Genomic DNA, 19,237 nt, shown 5'->3' with positions numbered 1-19,237 from the left:
ACTGTGGTGTTGATATATTGACCATGGTCATCACCTACCTTGTCCCCGGTGTCTGCGGAAGCTGGCCAAATGAATGACATCATCATCATTTGCTTCATCAGCCATCATCGGAACCAGAGACTCTCCAGTCTTCACTGTTACACTCACATAGACCAAGTCCACATACTCCTGAGTAAGACATACTGCTTAAAGAACTGTAGTGGTCTGAAAGGCTTGACAATGCATGCATTTCATTTTGGTTCAAAATCAGAGTATCTAGAGAAACTTGACTGGGTGATGATCCACACTTCAGTGTGGTTAAGAAACAATCTACTTGGTTCATGCAGATTTCCCCCTTTAGACGGTTGGTTGCTAATGGCATAGTGCACTCTGTTCAAAAATAATTCCAGGGAAGGGGTTAGGTTGGACCTTAAAATCAATCCTGATGCCACTGATTTCACCATGCGCTCGGTGCCCCGTGTAAGATATACTTGTGTACTTAAGCACTTGTAGACGATTTTTAAACAATATTTTAGGACCACTTAAATGATTGTTGACTAGCAAATCGTAACAACATTTTAGAGAGCCGTTCAAGTTGTTCAAAGCTCTGTGAAGACGGTTTCAGAGAAATACGATCGGTTCCAAAACCTGAAGAAAATAGTGAATGCCTCCACTTCACTCGCTTAGAATTTCACCAGACTCATTTCACTTCAACGCCAATTGAATTGTTGTTAAAACTGGGGTTTCCCGTCTGTTTAACTTTCAGTTTCCCTGGATATTCCCGAACTATCTAACCCAAAGTGATTCATAACGACTAACTAGGCGTCGTTTTCTTGAAAAAGTGAAACTTGACAAGCAAAGGATATGAATCCAAAATACACATTTTCCCGAAGATTGTTAACTAGCTAGATATGTGGGTGTGAAATGCTACCGGATAGGCAACTAGCTAGCAAACATTAGCCACGAAAGCTTCTGTGTTGCTTGCTAGCTAATAGGACACAAAATAAACAATGTTCACATCACGGAAATAAATTCATAACTGACGCACCGTTTAAATTATTATAACTAGCTAGATAAGGCTGTACTACTGCCTGTCTGACAAATCATTTATCAGAAGATATATTTTAATCTACATCTAACAAACTTACCTCCCACAGCAGACTGTTCCAAAATAACACGAACACAACCGACTGCTCGGCGCGTTGCTGCTTGGTTCTTCTACTTTCTTGCCGGAAGCGAGATGAAAAGGCACGCAGCACGCACAAGCCGCAAGGAGTTCTAGGAGATGTAGTTTCACACAACTATTTGCTGGTGAAACTACATGTCGCCTACTCTGCTGTGGCGAATATGGTGGAGCCATAACAATATAGAAATGTCAGCTTGCAAGTGAAAGACAGATAAGGTTTTCAAAGGGAAAATATTTGTGTTTAATATGTATGTGATATATAATAATTAGCTATACGAGATTTATAAAATAAGAAAATATTTTTATGATATACTCTATTCAGATGAGCTTTTTTCCAGTGCAAAACCACAATAATGTGTTATTGGTTAAACTGATAAGGTCATGAAGTCAATGTAATTTGATGTAACTATAAATGTTTTTGAAATAATTCATTTTCTGTGCATCAGGAATTCACAAAACTGTCGGATTCAGGAAATTTAAAAAATATAATATCAGGAATAATTTTGGCATGCTTGATCTTATTTGGTTCAACTCCTTTTCTTGTCTAGCCCTTCTAATTTGTTTGCTGATTGGATTTCAAGTTTAACCATTGTCTCGTTTGATTTGGCTCTTTTGATTCTTGTCTTAGCCCTTCTAGTCTGTCTGTCCAGTTGATTTTGTATGCTTTATTCAATCCAACCTCGACTCTCATTTAGCCCCTCTGCTTGCCATTTAGTGACTCCGGGTAGTTAGTGTTCCCAGCTGGATCACAGATCCTTCCAATTGGACGCTACATTGTTATTTTGCTTTTTCATTTTTCCTTTATTAGTTTTGAAGGTGACTCTGGGTGGAATTAAAATTTTCTGTTGCGGGTGTGCTTTTTAGACTCTGGTTCTCAATCAGCAGACCTAGTGTCCCAAAGCTCAGTGTTTAAAGCCGCCCCATACCCGGCAAGCCTTTGAAGACTAGTTAGGCTTTAGTTAGTTCTGGTTAGGTAGTTAGGAACTGGAATTAATCTTCAGTCTGCAGCAGGCAGTTCCTCTACCCATTCCCCATTAATTTCCCTCCTTCTTTCCCCTGTAACAGTCTGACCTGAACCAGGTCTTAATGGTGTGATTAGTTAAAGATATTTGTTCTGTTTTGTGCTGTCCATCTAGCTTTATTGCATGGAATGATATGGTAATGGCTCTGGATACAAAATTAGGGAATGTACCTGTACTTGGGGCATTTTTTAGATTATGGTGTATAAAGAAGAAAACTATCAGCAGAAAATCAATTGAACATGAGGGTGTAACATCAGGAATAGAACAGAGGACCTATATTTCCATGCTATGTTGAGGAATATGCAGATTTAATCATTAATCATTAATCATTTATGCATGACCATTATTGATATATGTTTTTTAATTCCGTTTTATTCATTACACTCTGTGCAGAGGGCCTTTGGTAAATGCAGGATATAATGGTCTTATTGTTGCTTGAGGGCCGGGAGCTGCACCTGCCTTCAAGGCCAGTCTACAGCCTGGTACTGTTTACCTCAGTGGTCACTATGACAGTAGGAAGATGTAGCTGAATCTTAATTAAGAAAAACATGTTTTTCACCAGAAAAGTATTTGAGACGGGAGGGGTGTGGGGGGGGGGGGGCACTGTATTGAAATGATATATGGTCAAGGTTGTTAGTGGAGAAAGATGTCTTTGTTAGAAAGTTTGAAGACGTGGAAGGAAAGGTGGTGACAAAAGCAAAAGATAAGGTTTTCACATTATAAAAGGTATAGACCTATCCTGGTTTGATGAGCTCACTGTGATGAAAAGGGGAATCCCTGTCCAAATCTCTAAGTGATGTCCTCCAGACTCTGGAAATAAACCGGTTAAGAAATCTTGAGAACTTCTTCCTTGATTTCTGTGTCAAGTTTGTTTTGATCTAACATATATAGAATTCATTAAGCTTGACCGAACCTAAAGTGGAGGTGTTTCCCTCGACAGCTAATGATACAACATTCAGACTGTACTGATTCTCGTCATTGTGGCACTGTGACCTTTGTTATGAGGATTCACATTTTCAAGTTAAAATGAACAAATTATGGAGATCCTTTTAAAGATTATTTTTTTATTTTTCCAAGTGATGGAATTGGCTAGGTTATTCACCTTAAAAATGTTATTTCTTTCCCCAGCAGATGGTGGTAAAGACACACCTTTCTTGCACATATTCACAACTATGTCTCAAAATAAGCCTGCATCAGTCTGCCAAATGCAGACAGCTACAATTTACAACTGGCATTAAGTATGGAAAAATGTGATGCCAAATGTCCATCTCAGGATCAAGTATCTGAATTTCCCCCACATAAATACGTCACTTTCAAATGTTTCCAACATATCTTACAGCAAAGCATATTCAAACATTTTTGAATATACCGTTTTTATGCCATTTTGACTAATCGTTTAAGATTTGCCAATACAAATAAGCGATTGCAGACAAGAGGCTGCATTTTGAGGACACAAAAAAATTTTCATCCCTACTTTTAGTGCTTGCACCTGATGAACGCAACAGGGTTTAAAACACTCAATAAAGTTACATGTTTCAACAGATTCAAGGGGAAGAAGGGGAAGGTCTCTCACCAAATTCTTCTCATTCTCAGGGAAGCAATGGCTATTTTATTGATGCTAATTTCACATCTAAAATTTGTTAACATAGATCAAGAGTATAGATCTAATATGTACATAAAGTATATATACTGTAGGCAAACAATGTAGATAAATCTTATTTTACTGATTTATGGTCTCAGTGAATCAGATAAATATGATATCAGATGTAGTAGAGATGTTTATAAATCTTTAAACACTGCTTTGTGAATAACGCAACATTCAAAAAATAATTTATCATTTATATTAATATTGTGTGACTGTGTCATGTCTATGTATACTTTAATCATTGGATCTATCCACTGATGAAAACTCATTTTTTCTGACAAATGCCTCAATGAGCTACAGCTAATCTTTCCATGCCAAAGAATAAAATGGCATTGATACTGGGAGATATCAGGAGATATAGGGAATGCAGTGTTGCTGACCATTCCATTAATCCAAGTCTTAACGTCCAGTCATTGTTGCTGATTTATGAAATATAAATGGAAAGGCCTGGGTTTGTGCAAGAGATGATAAGACCATTGATTTGGATTATAAAATAATCTGAGATATGTGTGATATTTTTACAGCAATATACAATATGCCTTAAGTTTGTTTTACCTCCAAATGAGTTGATAAGAATATTTCTGAAAATTCTTGTTCAAAAATATTTAAATGCATTATTGATGGAATTTTATGAAATGTTTCTGTAATGCTTTGACATTTAAAATATGCATTTTGTAAGAGCTTAGAGGTCTGAAATCATACACTGTAATGCATCAAAGGAGATGCTATTGTTTTGTTTAATCTTCAAAATATTTTTTATAATATAGGCTACATTTTTTATTTCGTCAAATTTTGTGGGAATCATTTTTGTTACAACCATTGAAAATTTGAGTGGGACAAATACCTTTCACCTGTAACCAACGCATTTTAGTAACTCCTTTTCAACATGGAATAGACATAGTCAGCATATCCTTACTGACAGCTAATAGAAGCTCTTGTGGTCCAAGTTGTCTGCGAGCCCATTTTCCTAAATGGAGTGATTGCTTTAAAAATGTTCTGCCATGGAATCACACCAGACTGAAATACAAAGAGATAAGGCATCTGGAACTCATTGCCACATGCACAGATTGTCTATTCATGTGAGATCTTAAATCTGACTCCTTTCATGCCACAGCCAATCTGGACAAACACTTGAGCTATAAAATAGAGTAATTCTTCTTCTATTGTTCTATTCCAAGAAATGCATGCTATTACCAAAAAAAAAAGGATGTCAGTTTTTATTGGTGGTTCCTGAGTATGCACAGCTCTTTCTGCATTAGCCTTATATCTATTTTTTTAATTTATATTAATTTAAACAACTTTGCCCCACCTATGTTTTAAACTGATCAAATTTCAGTCTGTGGAAAAAATTCTGAAGGCTATATGTAAGCCTCTATCATGGCTATCATGGCATGCCAGCATCACAATTTTTAAGCAGTGTCTGTGATTGTATCTGTTCATTTTCCACATAAAAAAGATTTTAAAAATCTATAATGTTCTCCAGTATGAATTTATTTGATGTATGGTGTAGTAGCATTGAATCCCACCATGATTTAATATGAATTAATATAAATTATCATCAGATAACAGGTTATCATTCTGAATGATCAACCAAGGGAACAAAGAACAGAAGACACTGAAGTGCCACGCATGTAATAAAATGTTTTAATGATAAATTACTATTCATGATAATAATTGTTAACTAAAATGCTCTGATAGATTAGCTGAACTGTACACTGGTGGAATTAAGTCAGAACTAACTAAAATCAGACATTATAGGACAAAATAAAAATCATAACACATTTATGAATGTATAGCACCATTTGTGCTTAACTAAAATAATCTTATAAACAACAGTCAGCAGAAGTTACCAGCAGAGATAGAAACCAGTAAATCAAGGTATTACAGAAATCCAGTTTCAATAAAATACGAACACAGGAAGCTAGGATCATTTTACGTAACAATAAAAAAAAATTTAAAATCCATATCAAGCACACTATTCTTCTGACAGTGTGGAACAATCATTATTGCATTATTAATTTTTGTAGCAGACAAGCTGAAATGCTTATACCAGAACACACTGTATTCTACAACCTATTTATAGAGCTGAATAAATAGCTGAGCGATGTGGGTAGTCATTGCTCAAATGTAGAACATCGGTGTCCCCAGATGGAATTCGAGGTTAAGGTCCAGGGTGTATATGTTTCAAGCATATCTGTTGCAATGATGAATTCTTTGGTCTGTATAACACAAATCACTGATGAAGTTAAAAACTGGTAGTGTTTCCACATGTAGTATGTAGTGGCCCATATTTAAATCATGTTGAAATGCAGATTACTGGATTAATGTTGCCTATTAGATTCAGGATAATCTATATAAATCTATGCGAGAGTAATGACTGCTAGTCCAGGTATGTTCTGAAGAGCTACGTTTTCAGACCAAGGCGAAAGTTTGGAAATGACCAAGTGGTTGTTAGAGGAGTGGGAAGTTTCACCACTGGGGAGATAGGGTGGAGAAGTTCCATGGATGAGCCATATTGTTCCTATCCTTCTACCTTCTCACAAAGACCATACAAAAATGTTTAGCGTCACAACAAATTAAACTGTAAAAAGAAAAAAAAAATTTAACACATCTTCACTTATATGGCATGTTGTTGTCACATGACTAAATTAACAATTTGGGCCATTAATACCATTTGTATTGCTCATGAAAACTCACATATTCGTAAGCACCTAACAGATTCACCTTGAAAAAAGAACTGGTAAAGCATATGCTGCACAATGTAGCAAATTCCAATGACAGCCATAATTGAGTTCTGTTGTTAATCCTCAAATGAGTCCAATGGCATTCATCCAGGGCTGTGCCATCTGTCATTGCTCTCATGCAATGACGGCTGTCCCAGTGTGAAGTGAATGCAATGATGGCAAAACAGGACAATTATTTACTGGATATGAACAGATGTCTCCAGGTCTCAATCAATGTGTTGCTTTCTTCTGTAGAACAATAAGAAGCTGAGTGGAGAGACGAAGGTGTGTTTATTCAAAGCAGCTCTCTCACACACAGACACGCACGGAGGTACTTCAACATTCACAACCACTCCGACATTCTCACATAAATTAACTTAACAAATTAGCATGCAATATATGCTCATGATTTGTCGGGAAAATAATTGCAAACAGGTTACATTGTATCCTCTTTATCGTTGCTTCAGTACAGGCCAAAGCCTTGTCTGAAACACTTTACATATGCACACGATCTGTGGAGAGATGGTTGCACCTGTTGAATAAATGACATTGCAACACTAGAATTTATTGGTGCACAATCTGCTAACATGGTATAAGATTCCCAAATATAACTTTATTTTTTTGTCTACATGGGGTGTCAGGGCCACAGACATTTTGTTTTGGGGTGTTTCGGTACTTTACAAATTAATTAACGTCAGTGGCCTAAGTGTCCACAAATCGACTGATGATTGGAAGGAAACCACAATAACCTGCAAGCACGGTGGCTCTCCAAGGCTTGAGCTTGATATCCTTGTTTTACAGTCTGATTACCAGAGTTCTATACTGATACTACATATAAATATCACCTATTCATATCCCAGTGGAATGTAGCAATACACTCAGGTGAATTTATCATTCAAAGTCTGAACATGATTGTTAAATGTGGTATTGAAACTCATTCAGCTATTCCATCCAGCCAAATACAGAAGGTTTATACTCCAATACTATGCCCTCATACACCTTGCCCTCAATTTATCTTATTGAAGGCAGAGTATCTTCTCATGCCTACCATCTTTGCTTGCCAGAGGGCATCTGGCATACAACAAAAAAAGGTATGTTGTTAGTGAATGATAAAATTGAGTAGAAGACAGATGTACCACTGAGAAATCAATGAATGTTTGTAACATCTGGAAGAGCTGAAAATGATCAGGTCAGAGGAATTGAACACCATTAGTATCAGGGCACATCTTAAAGCTTTTGTAGCACAGGGGTGGGTTTGCCTGTGATTTGCCATTTTCTTTGAGCCATTGTGCCAAAGTCATATTTTGTTGCACACACAGTTGGCAATGTCTCATAATACCAGTAAATGCGTTTCTATGTAAGGCCTTGCTTGTTGCCAAAAGAGGATGTCAAGGAATACCTCAGCGGTATGACTTTTTATTTAACATTAACCTTATATTATCAAATATAAAAATGTCCTCCTCTACAGTGTTGGCAGTTTTATAAGCAACAGTAAATTCTGTTGGCACACAGTACCTGTGAAATATTGTTTTTGTCATCGCTGTCTATGTGGGATTTGAGCTTTATTATTAGCAGGAAATGAACAGCATCAACTACAAACAACAATTCTCTAAGCATATAGTGTTAATATGCTGTGAATGTTCGCAGTTAGTCCCATCCATCCATCCATCCATCTATTCTCTATACCCACTTATCCTGGGCAGGTGGTGGTGGAGCCTATCCCAGTGTGCATTGGGCAAGAGGCAGAAATACACCCTAGACAGGCCGCCAATCTATTGCAGGGCACACACAGCATTCACTCATCATTCACTCAAACACTCATACCTACATTATGGGCAATTTAGAGTCTCCAATTAGCCTGCCTACATGTCTTTGGGCTGTGGGAGGAAACCGGAGAACCCGGAGGAACCCCACGCGGACGTGTATTTGAATATAACCATATCATATAAAGGAAAAACAATGCTTACTGAATACTGACTCTCACAGTGTCACAGTTCAAGATATTTCTCAAAGTGTGCTCAGAGACAAACACAAAGCCAAAAGCCAATAATTTTTCCTTGATAACAGTTCAACCATTAAACACAGTTTGGTCAGCTTCTTTTACAAATCCAAGAAAATGTGATTAAATTGATCTTTGTACATATTACAAGGTCTCCAGTGACTGACATGCACAATGTTATACAACAAATATGTAACAAAAATGTAACACAAATTTATATCAATAATTCACATTCGTAAAGCATTTGAAGGTTTGAGAAAGCTCCGAATTAAAACATGTCACCTTATAGTACATCAGCAAGATCAAAGAATAAATCAACCATTGAATCTAATTATTCTGATCAATGACAAACAGTTAAAAGTAAAGTGTGAGCCTTCTCCATACCTCTAAGCTGCCAGAGCATACTTAAACAGTGTAAAGAAAAGAGCCTGTCAGAACATACAAAGACTCTTGGAGCAGGAATAGAACCTGTGCTTTTTTGAGGAGCTATTTACCCCAACTGCAAGACACATTTTCCATGTTGTCTCAGAGAACTAATGTTGATCAGAGTGTAAAAAAAAGAGGGTTATGAGTCTCATAAACATAATTAGAACAGGTATTCACTGTGGAAACAATAATAAATAACATTTTTTCATTCTGCTTCAATACTTTTTTATATTTCCTGTGGGCCCCAAGCATAGAATTTATAGCAGAAACCAATAGTTTATTGGGAACTCTGAAATGTTTGTTAACTAGGAATGCGATGCAAAATAAATCCATTTTAAATTTGAATCCTTTATTGATTGGAATCATATATTTATTATAGCTGATTGTATTAGTAATAACCAGGAGCTCAATATGGTATAACTGCACATGCTGGGTGCCTTCAGATAGCATTCCCCCCTTCAGAAAGTATTCTGTCGGTGATGTAGCTGAACACTTCTGACATCAAAATATTTGCGCGGTGTAATAGGGCCACACAGTCATTATGTGACCGAGGAAATGTTATTGGAACAGAGAGTATTGGAATTCCTGATCACTTTCTTCTCCAAAAGGAAGTCAGTGGTTTACTGTCTACATTAGCTGATGACACTCTAATGAGAAAATGTCCTTGTTGTGTGACAGAATGAGGTATCTAAGATGAATGAATATTTCTTCTGTTCTGGTTTTTTAAATGAAGATGCTAACAGGTGGTCCAATATGTAAAGCAAATAGATATTAGAATGATTATGGAAGAAGATCTTAAATAAAATATATGATTATTTTCTTACTGCAGGTTCCTGTGCTCTCACCTGATGACGGCTTCCTCTGTTTCTGAAGTGTGATTATTATGTTGGGGTCTGAATAATATTTCACCCTGTGAAAATTCTGCATTGCTTTTGTGGCAGCTGGGAAAAAAACTTCATGTTGTCTTTGGATTCCCTAAAATGAAAGCTAACATGATTTTAAGAAGGTTTTTTGCTGAGAAGATATTTGACCAGTTCATCACTCAACCAATTATAGTAGCCAAAATACTTAATTGTAAAAACAATTCAGATTGGATCATATAACTCTTGAGAATAGGTTAATTATATATGACATATAGCTTTGCCATAACTTAGGGGCCTTCTCTCATATGACCAGTATGACCAGTTCAGGCTGTAAGAATATTAGATTTTCAAAACCACCATCATTATTGATCTCTTGCAGATCCTAAAGATGCCATCTTGCCTCTAGATGTTTTTGATTTATGTGTACTGTATGTAGGCTTTCTGGCATGGCTGGGCTGTGCTGTTAATGGATCAAAGAGAGTACAAATCTCATACGGACAATTTGATTTTGAAAAGCATAAGACAATATATGTATCTAGCAGGATGCACACTATAACAAAATTACAACTGTAAGATTAAAGCTGGGCTGTAATAACATTAGACAGTACGTTTCAGCAGCCAACTGATGATATATTTTCTCAGGTTTTGCGCACAACTGAACTATATGCTCAGTTGACAATAGTATATTAGAGTAATATAAAGTTTTTTAATTAAAAGTTTTTTAATTTGATTACACTTTTATTATAGGCATGATTACTAACTGAGGAAACACTTGGATGCCCACATGACATGCTTCCCTTTACAAGAGTACAGTACAGCTGTACCAAGAAAGGAATAATTCAGGTAATTAATATCACACTGCTCAACAGTCTTTGCACTGAGCAGTTCATTTCAGTGAAGGGGAAAAGAACACAGGAGTATGATTTTATTCAAATACTGCGTGGGTTCAACTTCACACTGACATTCTGTGGCTGTTCACTGATAATTACGTTCAGTCTACTGTAGGCCATTATTCTATGTGTTCTTGTTTTTAATTGACATTTTGAAAGCATGGTAGAGTATAAAATGGAAACATTTTTGAAAAAGAAAACACTATTATTATTATTATACAAAGTATTATTTCACTGCTTTAATTTTATTTTTATAGCTTTAAAACTAAATGTAAAAAAATGGTAACATTTTGTAATATTTTTGTTATATACATTTAATTTTTTTAAAGTAAATAACAAGTATGTTTTATTGCCCCACATAAAATTGCAGAATTATGAACAAAGAGAATGTGTCCCCTCTCTGTACTTTAAGCCAGGTGTAGTTCGCTATCTCCTGGCTTTTTTCCACAGGAAAATTATAAACCCATGAGCTGCACCTGTCGAACTATTGAGACAGCAGTACCCAAATACAAGTGACGTTAAGCACATCGATAAGATGCATCAATCACAGCCCGATTATTATTATTGTTCCCAGTCTGGATCAGATGAAACGGATCACGGACGTGATGACACTGTGAAAAGCCTGAATGAGGGGCTGATGAGGAGCAATGAGAGAAGAGGCACTGCCCTTCACTGCTGTCACTGGCACCAGCATTATTCTCCAATGGCGAGGGCGGAAACATACGGGTCTTTTTCCTATGAATGCGAACTCGCCGTGCCAAAGGAAACACCGTGAAACAAGTGAATCTAATTCAAAGAGGCTCAAAATGTATACAGCAATCACAATATTTACTGTGTACATAAATGTACGTTTTGGTGTTTCCGTTGATGAAAAAACCATAATATTGTGTTACTTGATTGAATAACAATTACATCATGGAATAAAGCTATAATCATTCCCACCATTCCTCACAGTGCTGGTGCAGGTCACATTTGGCTAATGTGACTTTTATGAGAGGACCGCGTGGTCAGCCCTTCGCCCAGCCCAGCAAGGGTGAAATCAACAGTTTGGAGTCATTCTGATGCCCGCTGCTTGTGTTTAACATTCTCTTGTTGCTGCCCAAGAATGGTTTAATATTTTTACTGTGTATCTGCATCAATCTGGATTGGTTCATTAGTTTTACAATCCCCTTGTTTAAGAACCCAAACAAATACCACTTTTCCCAGCTGAAGGCCAAATTCATAACTGCTTTAAGTTGTCAGTGTGATCCACTAAAACAACCCAGTTGCAAAGCCTGACAATGTCTTAAATTTACAGATATAACTACAAAAGAAAATATGTGATCTTGAGTACTCGTTGTGCGTCAGCAGGTTGTGTAGGGTCATGTTATTTTAAAAAAGTTGTTTTGTTTTACCATGTATAAAGGGTGTGTTGCATTTCTGGTCTCATGCTCAATTGTTGCAGTACAGGCTGCATAAAGAGGTAGAAAATGAAGAACATTATTCAGCAATCTCAGAAGAAATCTTAAAGAGTTTATCCTCCAATACTGAACTTCTTACATAATATTGAGAACAGGATGTCTTGTGGTTCCACCAAATGTAATAATCAGTATACAGTCTACAAATATATAATCAGCTTAATTCCATTGCAATACTTCAGCTTCAAAATTAAGAGAAAGGTAGACTATGATCAAGGTGTGGTCAGACATGACTAATTTTGGTAACTAAGCTAATCTTTCTCAGTGCCAGACGTTTTTGAGGAAAGGTTTCATGTTTTCACCACTATAATTATGTGCATAATTAGGAATATGCACATTGCTTCCAAATTTGACTATTTCACTCCCACAATAAAGGGTGGAGGATGGCACAGTGGTGCAGTGAGTAGTGTTGTCACCTCATAGCCAATAGGCACTAAGCTTCAATCCCGGTCCAGGGCCTCCTGTGTGGAGTTTGCATGTTCTCCTTGTTTCCACATGGGTCTCCTCCAGGTACACCAGTGTCACATGCGGTGACACACCCCCAGGGTGGACTAAAGAGCTGGACACAGGGAGATATGGGAAATCTGCTTCACTAAATTATCCAAGAGACAGCGTTTACATGCAAACAGGAATGGAAAAGCTCATCACTTAATGATCTAACTAACGATAATTTACTAAAACAACAAAGACAAAGTAAATGAACCCAAAACGAGGTTATCAGCCAGTCTATTACAAAACCTCTCCTTTCTAGGATGAGCTCAGCCTCAGTCACCTATGGAAAATATCTGTAAAAACAGTGTGGTGCCAACTTACAAATCAGATAGCCTTTTCCCTCACAACTGCGTGTCAACAGCCCCACAGCCCATAGACATGCAGATTACGTTAGCTGGTGAGACTAAATTATCCTTGGGGTATGAATGTGTGAGTGAAAGGTGTGTGGGCCCTATGATGGATTGGTGACCTGTCCTGGGTGTATTCCTGCCCTTCACCCAGTTTCTGCTGGGATAGGCTCCAGACCCTGACCAAGCAGCCTAGAAACAGATGGATGGAATAAAGGGTGGTATTATCCTCTCTAATACTTGGTTGCAGGTTACTATAGTGTCTGAATACACCTTTCACTGTGACCTTTCTAGCCATCCTGATAAATGTTATATGGCTAAATTAAACAAGTTTCTCTTGAAAAGGCAGGAACATCTAAAACATAATATTTAAAACGTTACTTTAGCACATGAATACGACGAGCTATTCTTATCGAGATTTTAAAGGATTTATGATTCCATCATGTATTTTACAACACAAAAGTGTTAAGAAGATGATTAATGATTGCAGTATATTTTAATTCTTTACATCACTCTACATATTCACACAAAAAAAATTATGCACAGCAATACCTGATACAGGAAACAAAATACATTTTGACAACAATAAAAAGAACAAATACAGAATTTGAAACAACAAATAAGGATTAACACATATTTTAATGCAACATATTTTAATATACAATGCCCAAAAGCCTGACATCAAGCCTCATAATTCTGTTCTATTAAGATGTATGCTCAGTCATTTTCAATATCTGATATCAACTAATTGCACCATCCAACATTACATTGTTAAAATATACAGAAGATGGTGAGCAACTGAAATGCATCCAACCAAAAGAAGACATAAAACACAGGCCCATACAGATTTTATTCCTAATTAAATCCTATATTTTATTAACAAACAGAACACTCAATTTTGACAGCCCCAGTGGTTCTATTGGGGTTTTTGGGAAGTCCTTTTGGTCATAATACTATTAGTTTCAGGGAACCCATCAGGTTTTTTTCACACTATTCAACCCACCAACCAAGCTATGCAGTGATTGGTGCATATGTCATGCACAGCTGATAGAGGCAGACTTCAGATGTCTTAGCCAGAGAACTGCTGGCCGCACTCAGCACTGGCATGGTCAGGATTAGATATCAGGATGCATCCACACACTGGAACCTTAAGTCTTATCAGTGCAGTGGATCAGCCACCCAGCAGCCACCCAGCAGCCCCCAGGTAAAGAAGTGCTTATTGAATGGCATCATTGTCCACTGCGCCACAATAGCATTGGTGAAGGACATTGATAAGTTTTAACCACATCAAAGGTCATTTTGACAGCTTTTAAGAAGTAGTTGTAATTGACCAGCAAATAAAGGATTCTTACATTGTTTGCTTATTCAGTTGCAAAACATAAGCCAACTATTTATTATAAATATAATATTTATGTTTTTTGGATGGTATTGCAGTATAATGATTAGGAAACTGGGCTTGTAACTTTTGGGTGCAATTCTCACTTGGGGTCATGACATTATGTCATCTAACATGATACTTAACCCGAAATTCTTCAGTAAAATATCCAAATGTACACATCAATTTTGTATAAAAATGTAAGATGTGTGAGTTGCTCTGGTTAAAAAATCAGCTAAATGCCGAAAATGTTAAATAAATAAATAAATAAATAAATAAATAACTTAATGAAATAGCAGGATATTCAATGTTATTTTTACTGTACTTGTCTACACATTTAGTCACAGTACCATGTGACCTAAACAATGAATTCTTGATATGAAAACTGAAACAAAATAAGAAAAATTTAAATTCATAGTAGACATATTTTCAACACATAGATGATATTCTGTTTCTCTGCATGAGAAACAAATGTTATCAATTTGACCAAAACTGAATAAATAAATCTTTATTTATAAACGTAGCCTACATTTACTAATACAGTACCTTGGATGTAAATTTGAAGTTAACTTATTGAAAAAAATTACAATAAAATGCAGTCATTCATTATCTAGACTTATACATAATAATTGGTAAAAGTTAATATAATTCATTTTAAAATGGTATTGTTGACATATAACTGATTAAAACAAAACTTTAGGCCTAAACCAGATTGTATAAAAGGTAATGACTGAGATGTGTGAAGTGCCAGAAGAGCCAACCACTGGCCTATTTATTTTTGTCTCGCAGCTGGAAATCACTACCAGTCATGTCAGAGTTATTGTTATTCTTCTCTGTGAAAGAGCTTTATTGGTGTTGACTTAAAAAATTATATGCCATCATTAAATAAGAAGCACATATGTAGAGTGAGCACTTACATGCATGGTCAACACTGCATTCACAAAAGCCACTTGTACGGAAGCCTTTGAGCGAAACTCTACTCTTAATTATTTACAATAATAATCAATCTTTACATAGAAGGCACAGAGACAATTTATATATTTCTACAAGAGTATGTATTGGGAACAACAAACCTGCTTTTCAGTGTAATGGTGAATCAACATTTCTTTATTTACAAATTTTGAATTAAGTCAAGGTCCGGGATAAGCATTGCATCTCAGCTTGTCTTAGACATCATCACAACACAAATGTCTATTCAAAACAAATTACTGCACCACTCCATTAGTAACTTATTCACTGCATACATTGTTGCACGTCCAATGACAAGAAAAAGCTCTTTGCTTTTAGTTTGAAATAGGTTTTCATAGCAGCAATGAAAATAGTATTTACATTTGCACTCTGTATCAGACGATTACAGCAGTGTGTATTATCATCATCATCATCATCATTATTATTATTTTATCGAAGAAGGTAGGCTACAGCCTACTGTAAGACACACAAGAAATAATTGACGACTCCATTTCCACTTTGAAAAGAGTAGTTGCTCCGAAGCATACATCGTTCTTGTATCATATTCTACTTGCTAGTCTATGCTTCGCATCATAGAAAATAACTTCATAATACGGATTTTTTTTCAAGTATAAATAGTGCGGAACTATGTGCTTTCATTGTTAATCTGCTTTGAAAAATAATTGAGTGTTTATTGCTAAATGTTACGCAGAAAAAGTCATCGTACTTGAACTCAACTGACTACTTGAAACAGCCAGGACTTCATTATGACCTTGATTTGTGCGTACATATCTACAATTGTCTGTCGAAGGATAATATTACATCGTGTTATTTTCCATAATTTACCACACTTTCCCCAACAAAGAATAAACATTCGTAAATTAGCATATTAGATTAATTAATTAATTAATTAGGCGAGCAAATGATGTTGTCTGAGGAAAGCTAATCATTACGAGCCATTCTGAAATGACATTTTAAATTATAGAGCCATAATTGCAACCTACAATATTATTTATGACAGGATTGTGATCGAAATTTCTATCGCAATCACACACAAGCGCGCGATAGCCTACATAGCCTATTTAATACTTGTTCATAGTGAGCAATTATAAATTGCATGCGTCCGTGACTCCCTTCAAGTGCGTGACGGTCATAGTCTCTGTGAACTGGTGACTCCCTGATGACACAGATCTTTGCGACGAGTGTCTAAATTTTCTTTTAAACCCAACAAAACTCTTTTGTCGTCCTTTCAAATATTCCTTGTAATTCTTCGTCAACAATGTGTAAAGAAATGGATTGATGCAACTGTTGCTATAGGCTAGACAAGTGACTATGAAATTAACGTACATCATTGTCCTTTGAGATAAATTCCCAAGTCCAAAGTAATACATGCTAAGTAGCTGCCATAGCCAAAATGGTAAGAAACAAGCCCAATATGCGGCAACGATGCAGAGGATCATGTAAAGCACTTTCTGTTTCGGACAGCGATTCATTTCTTTTGTTGTACATACCGTGGTCTGCGACATCCAGTAAGTCCTGGCCAATCTAACATATAGATACCCAATAACAATACCAGGAGCCAAGATGCAGGTATTGAATAGCACAGTCAGATACACCTTGTACGCTTTCATTTGCCAGGTCGGGTGGCACATGCGTTTCACCTGTCCATTCTGAACAGTCCGTTTAAGATCAATCATGATCATATTCGGGAGAGCCAGCAAAAACGACACAAGCCAAACCGCGCAGGTTACTGTCCTCCTGTAGTGCCGTGATCTTCCAAAAGTATCCAGAGGTTTAACAACCGCCAGGTACCGCTCGGTACTCATTACGGTCAGAATAAATATGCTGGCGTGCATGGTGAGGAAGTCGAGGCTGAAAAGAATCCGACACCCGATGTCTCCAAAGTACCAGTCCTTCACAAAGTAGGTACAGACCACGAATGGGATTGTGGCTAAGTACAATAAATCAGCCAAGGCCAAGTTAATAATATAAACGTACATTGAACAACTGACCCGAACTGAAATGTTCATAACGACCAGAGTATACACATTTCCAACGACCCCAACTAAGCACATCACGGTTAGTACTGTCCCGAGCAAAGATGTTATGAAGATCTCATTGAACGAGCCGGGGGTTTGCGGAGAGGGTAAGGGCAATGATGAATTTAAAAAGGCAAACGAAGAGACATTCACCTGACTCCAAGCATGAACAGCTCCTACAGCGTCAATTGAACCCATTTCTCCAAAGCGAAGAAAATTTCTCACAGAAACACGCTGGTTCCGTTTGTTTTGAAAAGTAATCAAAAACTTGTTAATACTGTACAGTCAAGATTCCGGGCCCCATAATGAAACGTTTACAGGTTGCGTTATGCGCCTTTTATGCTGCTACACATTTAATAAGGTAAATCTTTAAAAAGTATCTCAGGAACAGAATGTATTTTTAAAAAAATGAAACAAAAATAGCTCAAATCACAGTCGATTGTTCTTTCCTCAAAAAAACAGGTTTCTTTGATAATGGATGGAATAGTAAATCCTCATGTACACAGGCTGTATTGAGGTTATTGAAAGGCACATTGGAGCTGCGCTCAGTGGTAAGCGTAGAATCTCTCCCCGTCGCCAACGGAATCGCGTGCCGGTTCAAAGTGGTGCGTCGGTTTGTACGGTGCTTGATTCTGAGTGTTTCATATCTGGAGAATGCTTTAAATCCCTATCTTATAGCCCCTGACTGAAATGATCTCTTTCTTTATCGTTAGCTCTAGGGAGGATGGGATTAGACTCACGACAAAGGAGGAGGGGTCGTTTCCCAGAATCAAGCAAGGAAACCGTCCCGGTGTGAATTCCAAGCACAGGAGCTTCCACAGGTTGACGGTGGAATCAACTACCTGCTACTATTTTGCCATGATGACAGCTGCTCTCATTTAAGAGACAATGTTGGAAAATAGTATGAAATAAACAATACATAGTACAATTTAATAAATGGTACATCGTTTTATCAAATCGTCCGGAAAACATACCGTAATGGCAAAAAATATATGAAGCAGACACAGAAGTATTTGCATTTAGGGTAAATTTAGGGTTCAAAGTTAAGAAGCTACACGAAGCTATTGGTAAAGCAGAAGATCGGTCATTGAAAGGGGTTTTAGATTTTTGGCAGATGAAACAAAAATGCACTTTTTTTTTACAAGGAAGAAGGTAGGGAATAAATTAAATTTAAGATTATATGGGCAAGAACTGAAAAGAGTTAAACATTTCAAATATTTAGGTATATGGTTTGATGAGAGCCTAACATGGGCAGTTCATATACAGAAGATAATTCATAAATGTAAACAGGGACTAAATGTAATGAGACTTTTAGGAGGAACAGAATGGGGAGCAGACAGAACAGCAATTGCAGCCATATACAAAGGATTAATTAGATCAGTGTTTGATTATGCAAGTATAGTTTATGGATCTGCAGCAGACAGATGGCTAAAGCTAGATGCAGTAAAATAACAAGTGGTAAGGTTATGTAACGGGGCAATCAAAACAACTACAGTGGCAGCATTACTAGTGAAGATGGGAGAACCACCTGTGAACCTCAGAAGAACTCAGCTCTTGTTAAATTACTGGGTAAATGTACAGGGTCGTATATAGCAAACAACAAAGAGGATAATAGAGACTAGCTGGGAGAAAGAAAGAAGAAAGATAAAGACAATCTTTTGGGTGGTTAATTTAACAAAAAACCACGGAAAGGGAGATCAAAGACCAGAAAATTAGCCCAATAGTACCATAATCGACAGTTCCTTCATGGTTTCTCCTTGAGATTATGGCTGATTTTGAACTTTTAGAAAGAATAGCAGGGAAAAATGGCGATTTGAATTTTAGTGAACTCATTAACTTAGTCAAC

At 36.8% G+C, this 19,237-nt stretch overlaps 3 protein-coding genes across 4 annotated transcripts in view; all 3 read right to left on the bottom strand.

The window, feature by feature from the left end:
• rnf216 (ring finger protein 216) overlaps positions 1-1,249 on the bottom strand; it is a 30,016-nt gene extending 28,767 nt beyond the window's left edge. Inside the window, exons 1-2 of the mRNA XM_064322563.1 lie at positions 1,128-1,249; positions 39-168 (exon numbers count right to left, since the gene is read on the bottom strand). Coding sequence (XP_064178633.1) covers positions 39-108 — 70 coding nt within the window. The 5' untranslated portion in view covers positions 109-168; positions 1,128-1,249. The remainder of the gene's footprint in view (positions 1-38; positions 169-1,127) is intronic.
• fbxl18 (F-box and leucine-rich repeat protein 18) overlaps positions 1-15,869 on the bottom strand; it is a 121,201-nt gene extending 105,332 nt beyond the window's left edge. For both annotated transcript variants that reach the window (XM_064322566.1, XM_064322567.1), the window contains exon 1: positions 15,860-15,869. The gene's annotated coding sequence lies outside the window, so the exon portion shown is untranslated. The remainder of the gene's footprint in view (positions 1-15,859) is intronic.
• uts2r5 (urotensin-2 receptor 5) lies at positions 15,864-18,168 on the bottom strand. Its single transcript, XM_064322569.1, has one exon. The coding sequence runs from the start codon at positions 17,587-17,589 to the stop codon at positions 16,459-16,461; it is 1,131 nt and encodes a 376-aa protein (XP_064178639.1). The 5' UTR covers positions 17,590-18,168; the 3' UTR covers positions 15,864-16,458.
• Positions 18,169-19,237: the final 1,069 nt, after the last annotated feature.

The sequence above is a fragment of the Anguilla rostrata genome, chromosome 2 (genome assembly GCF_018555375.3).
Source record: "Anguilla rostrata isolate EN2019 chromosome 2, ASM1855537v3, whole genome shotgun sequence".
NCBI lineage: Eukaryota > Metazoa > Chordata > Actinopteri > Anguilliformes > Anguillidae > Anguilla > Anguilla rostrata.
This window is presented reverse-complemented; position numbering and strand designations above follow the sequence as displayed.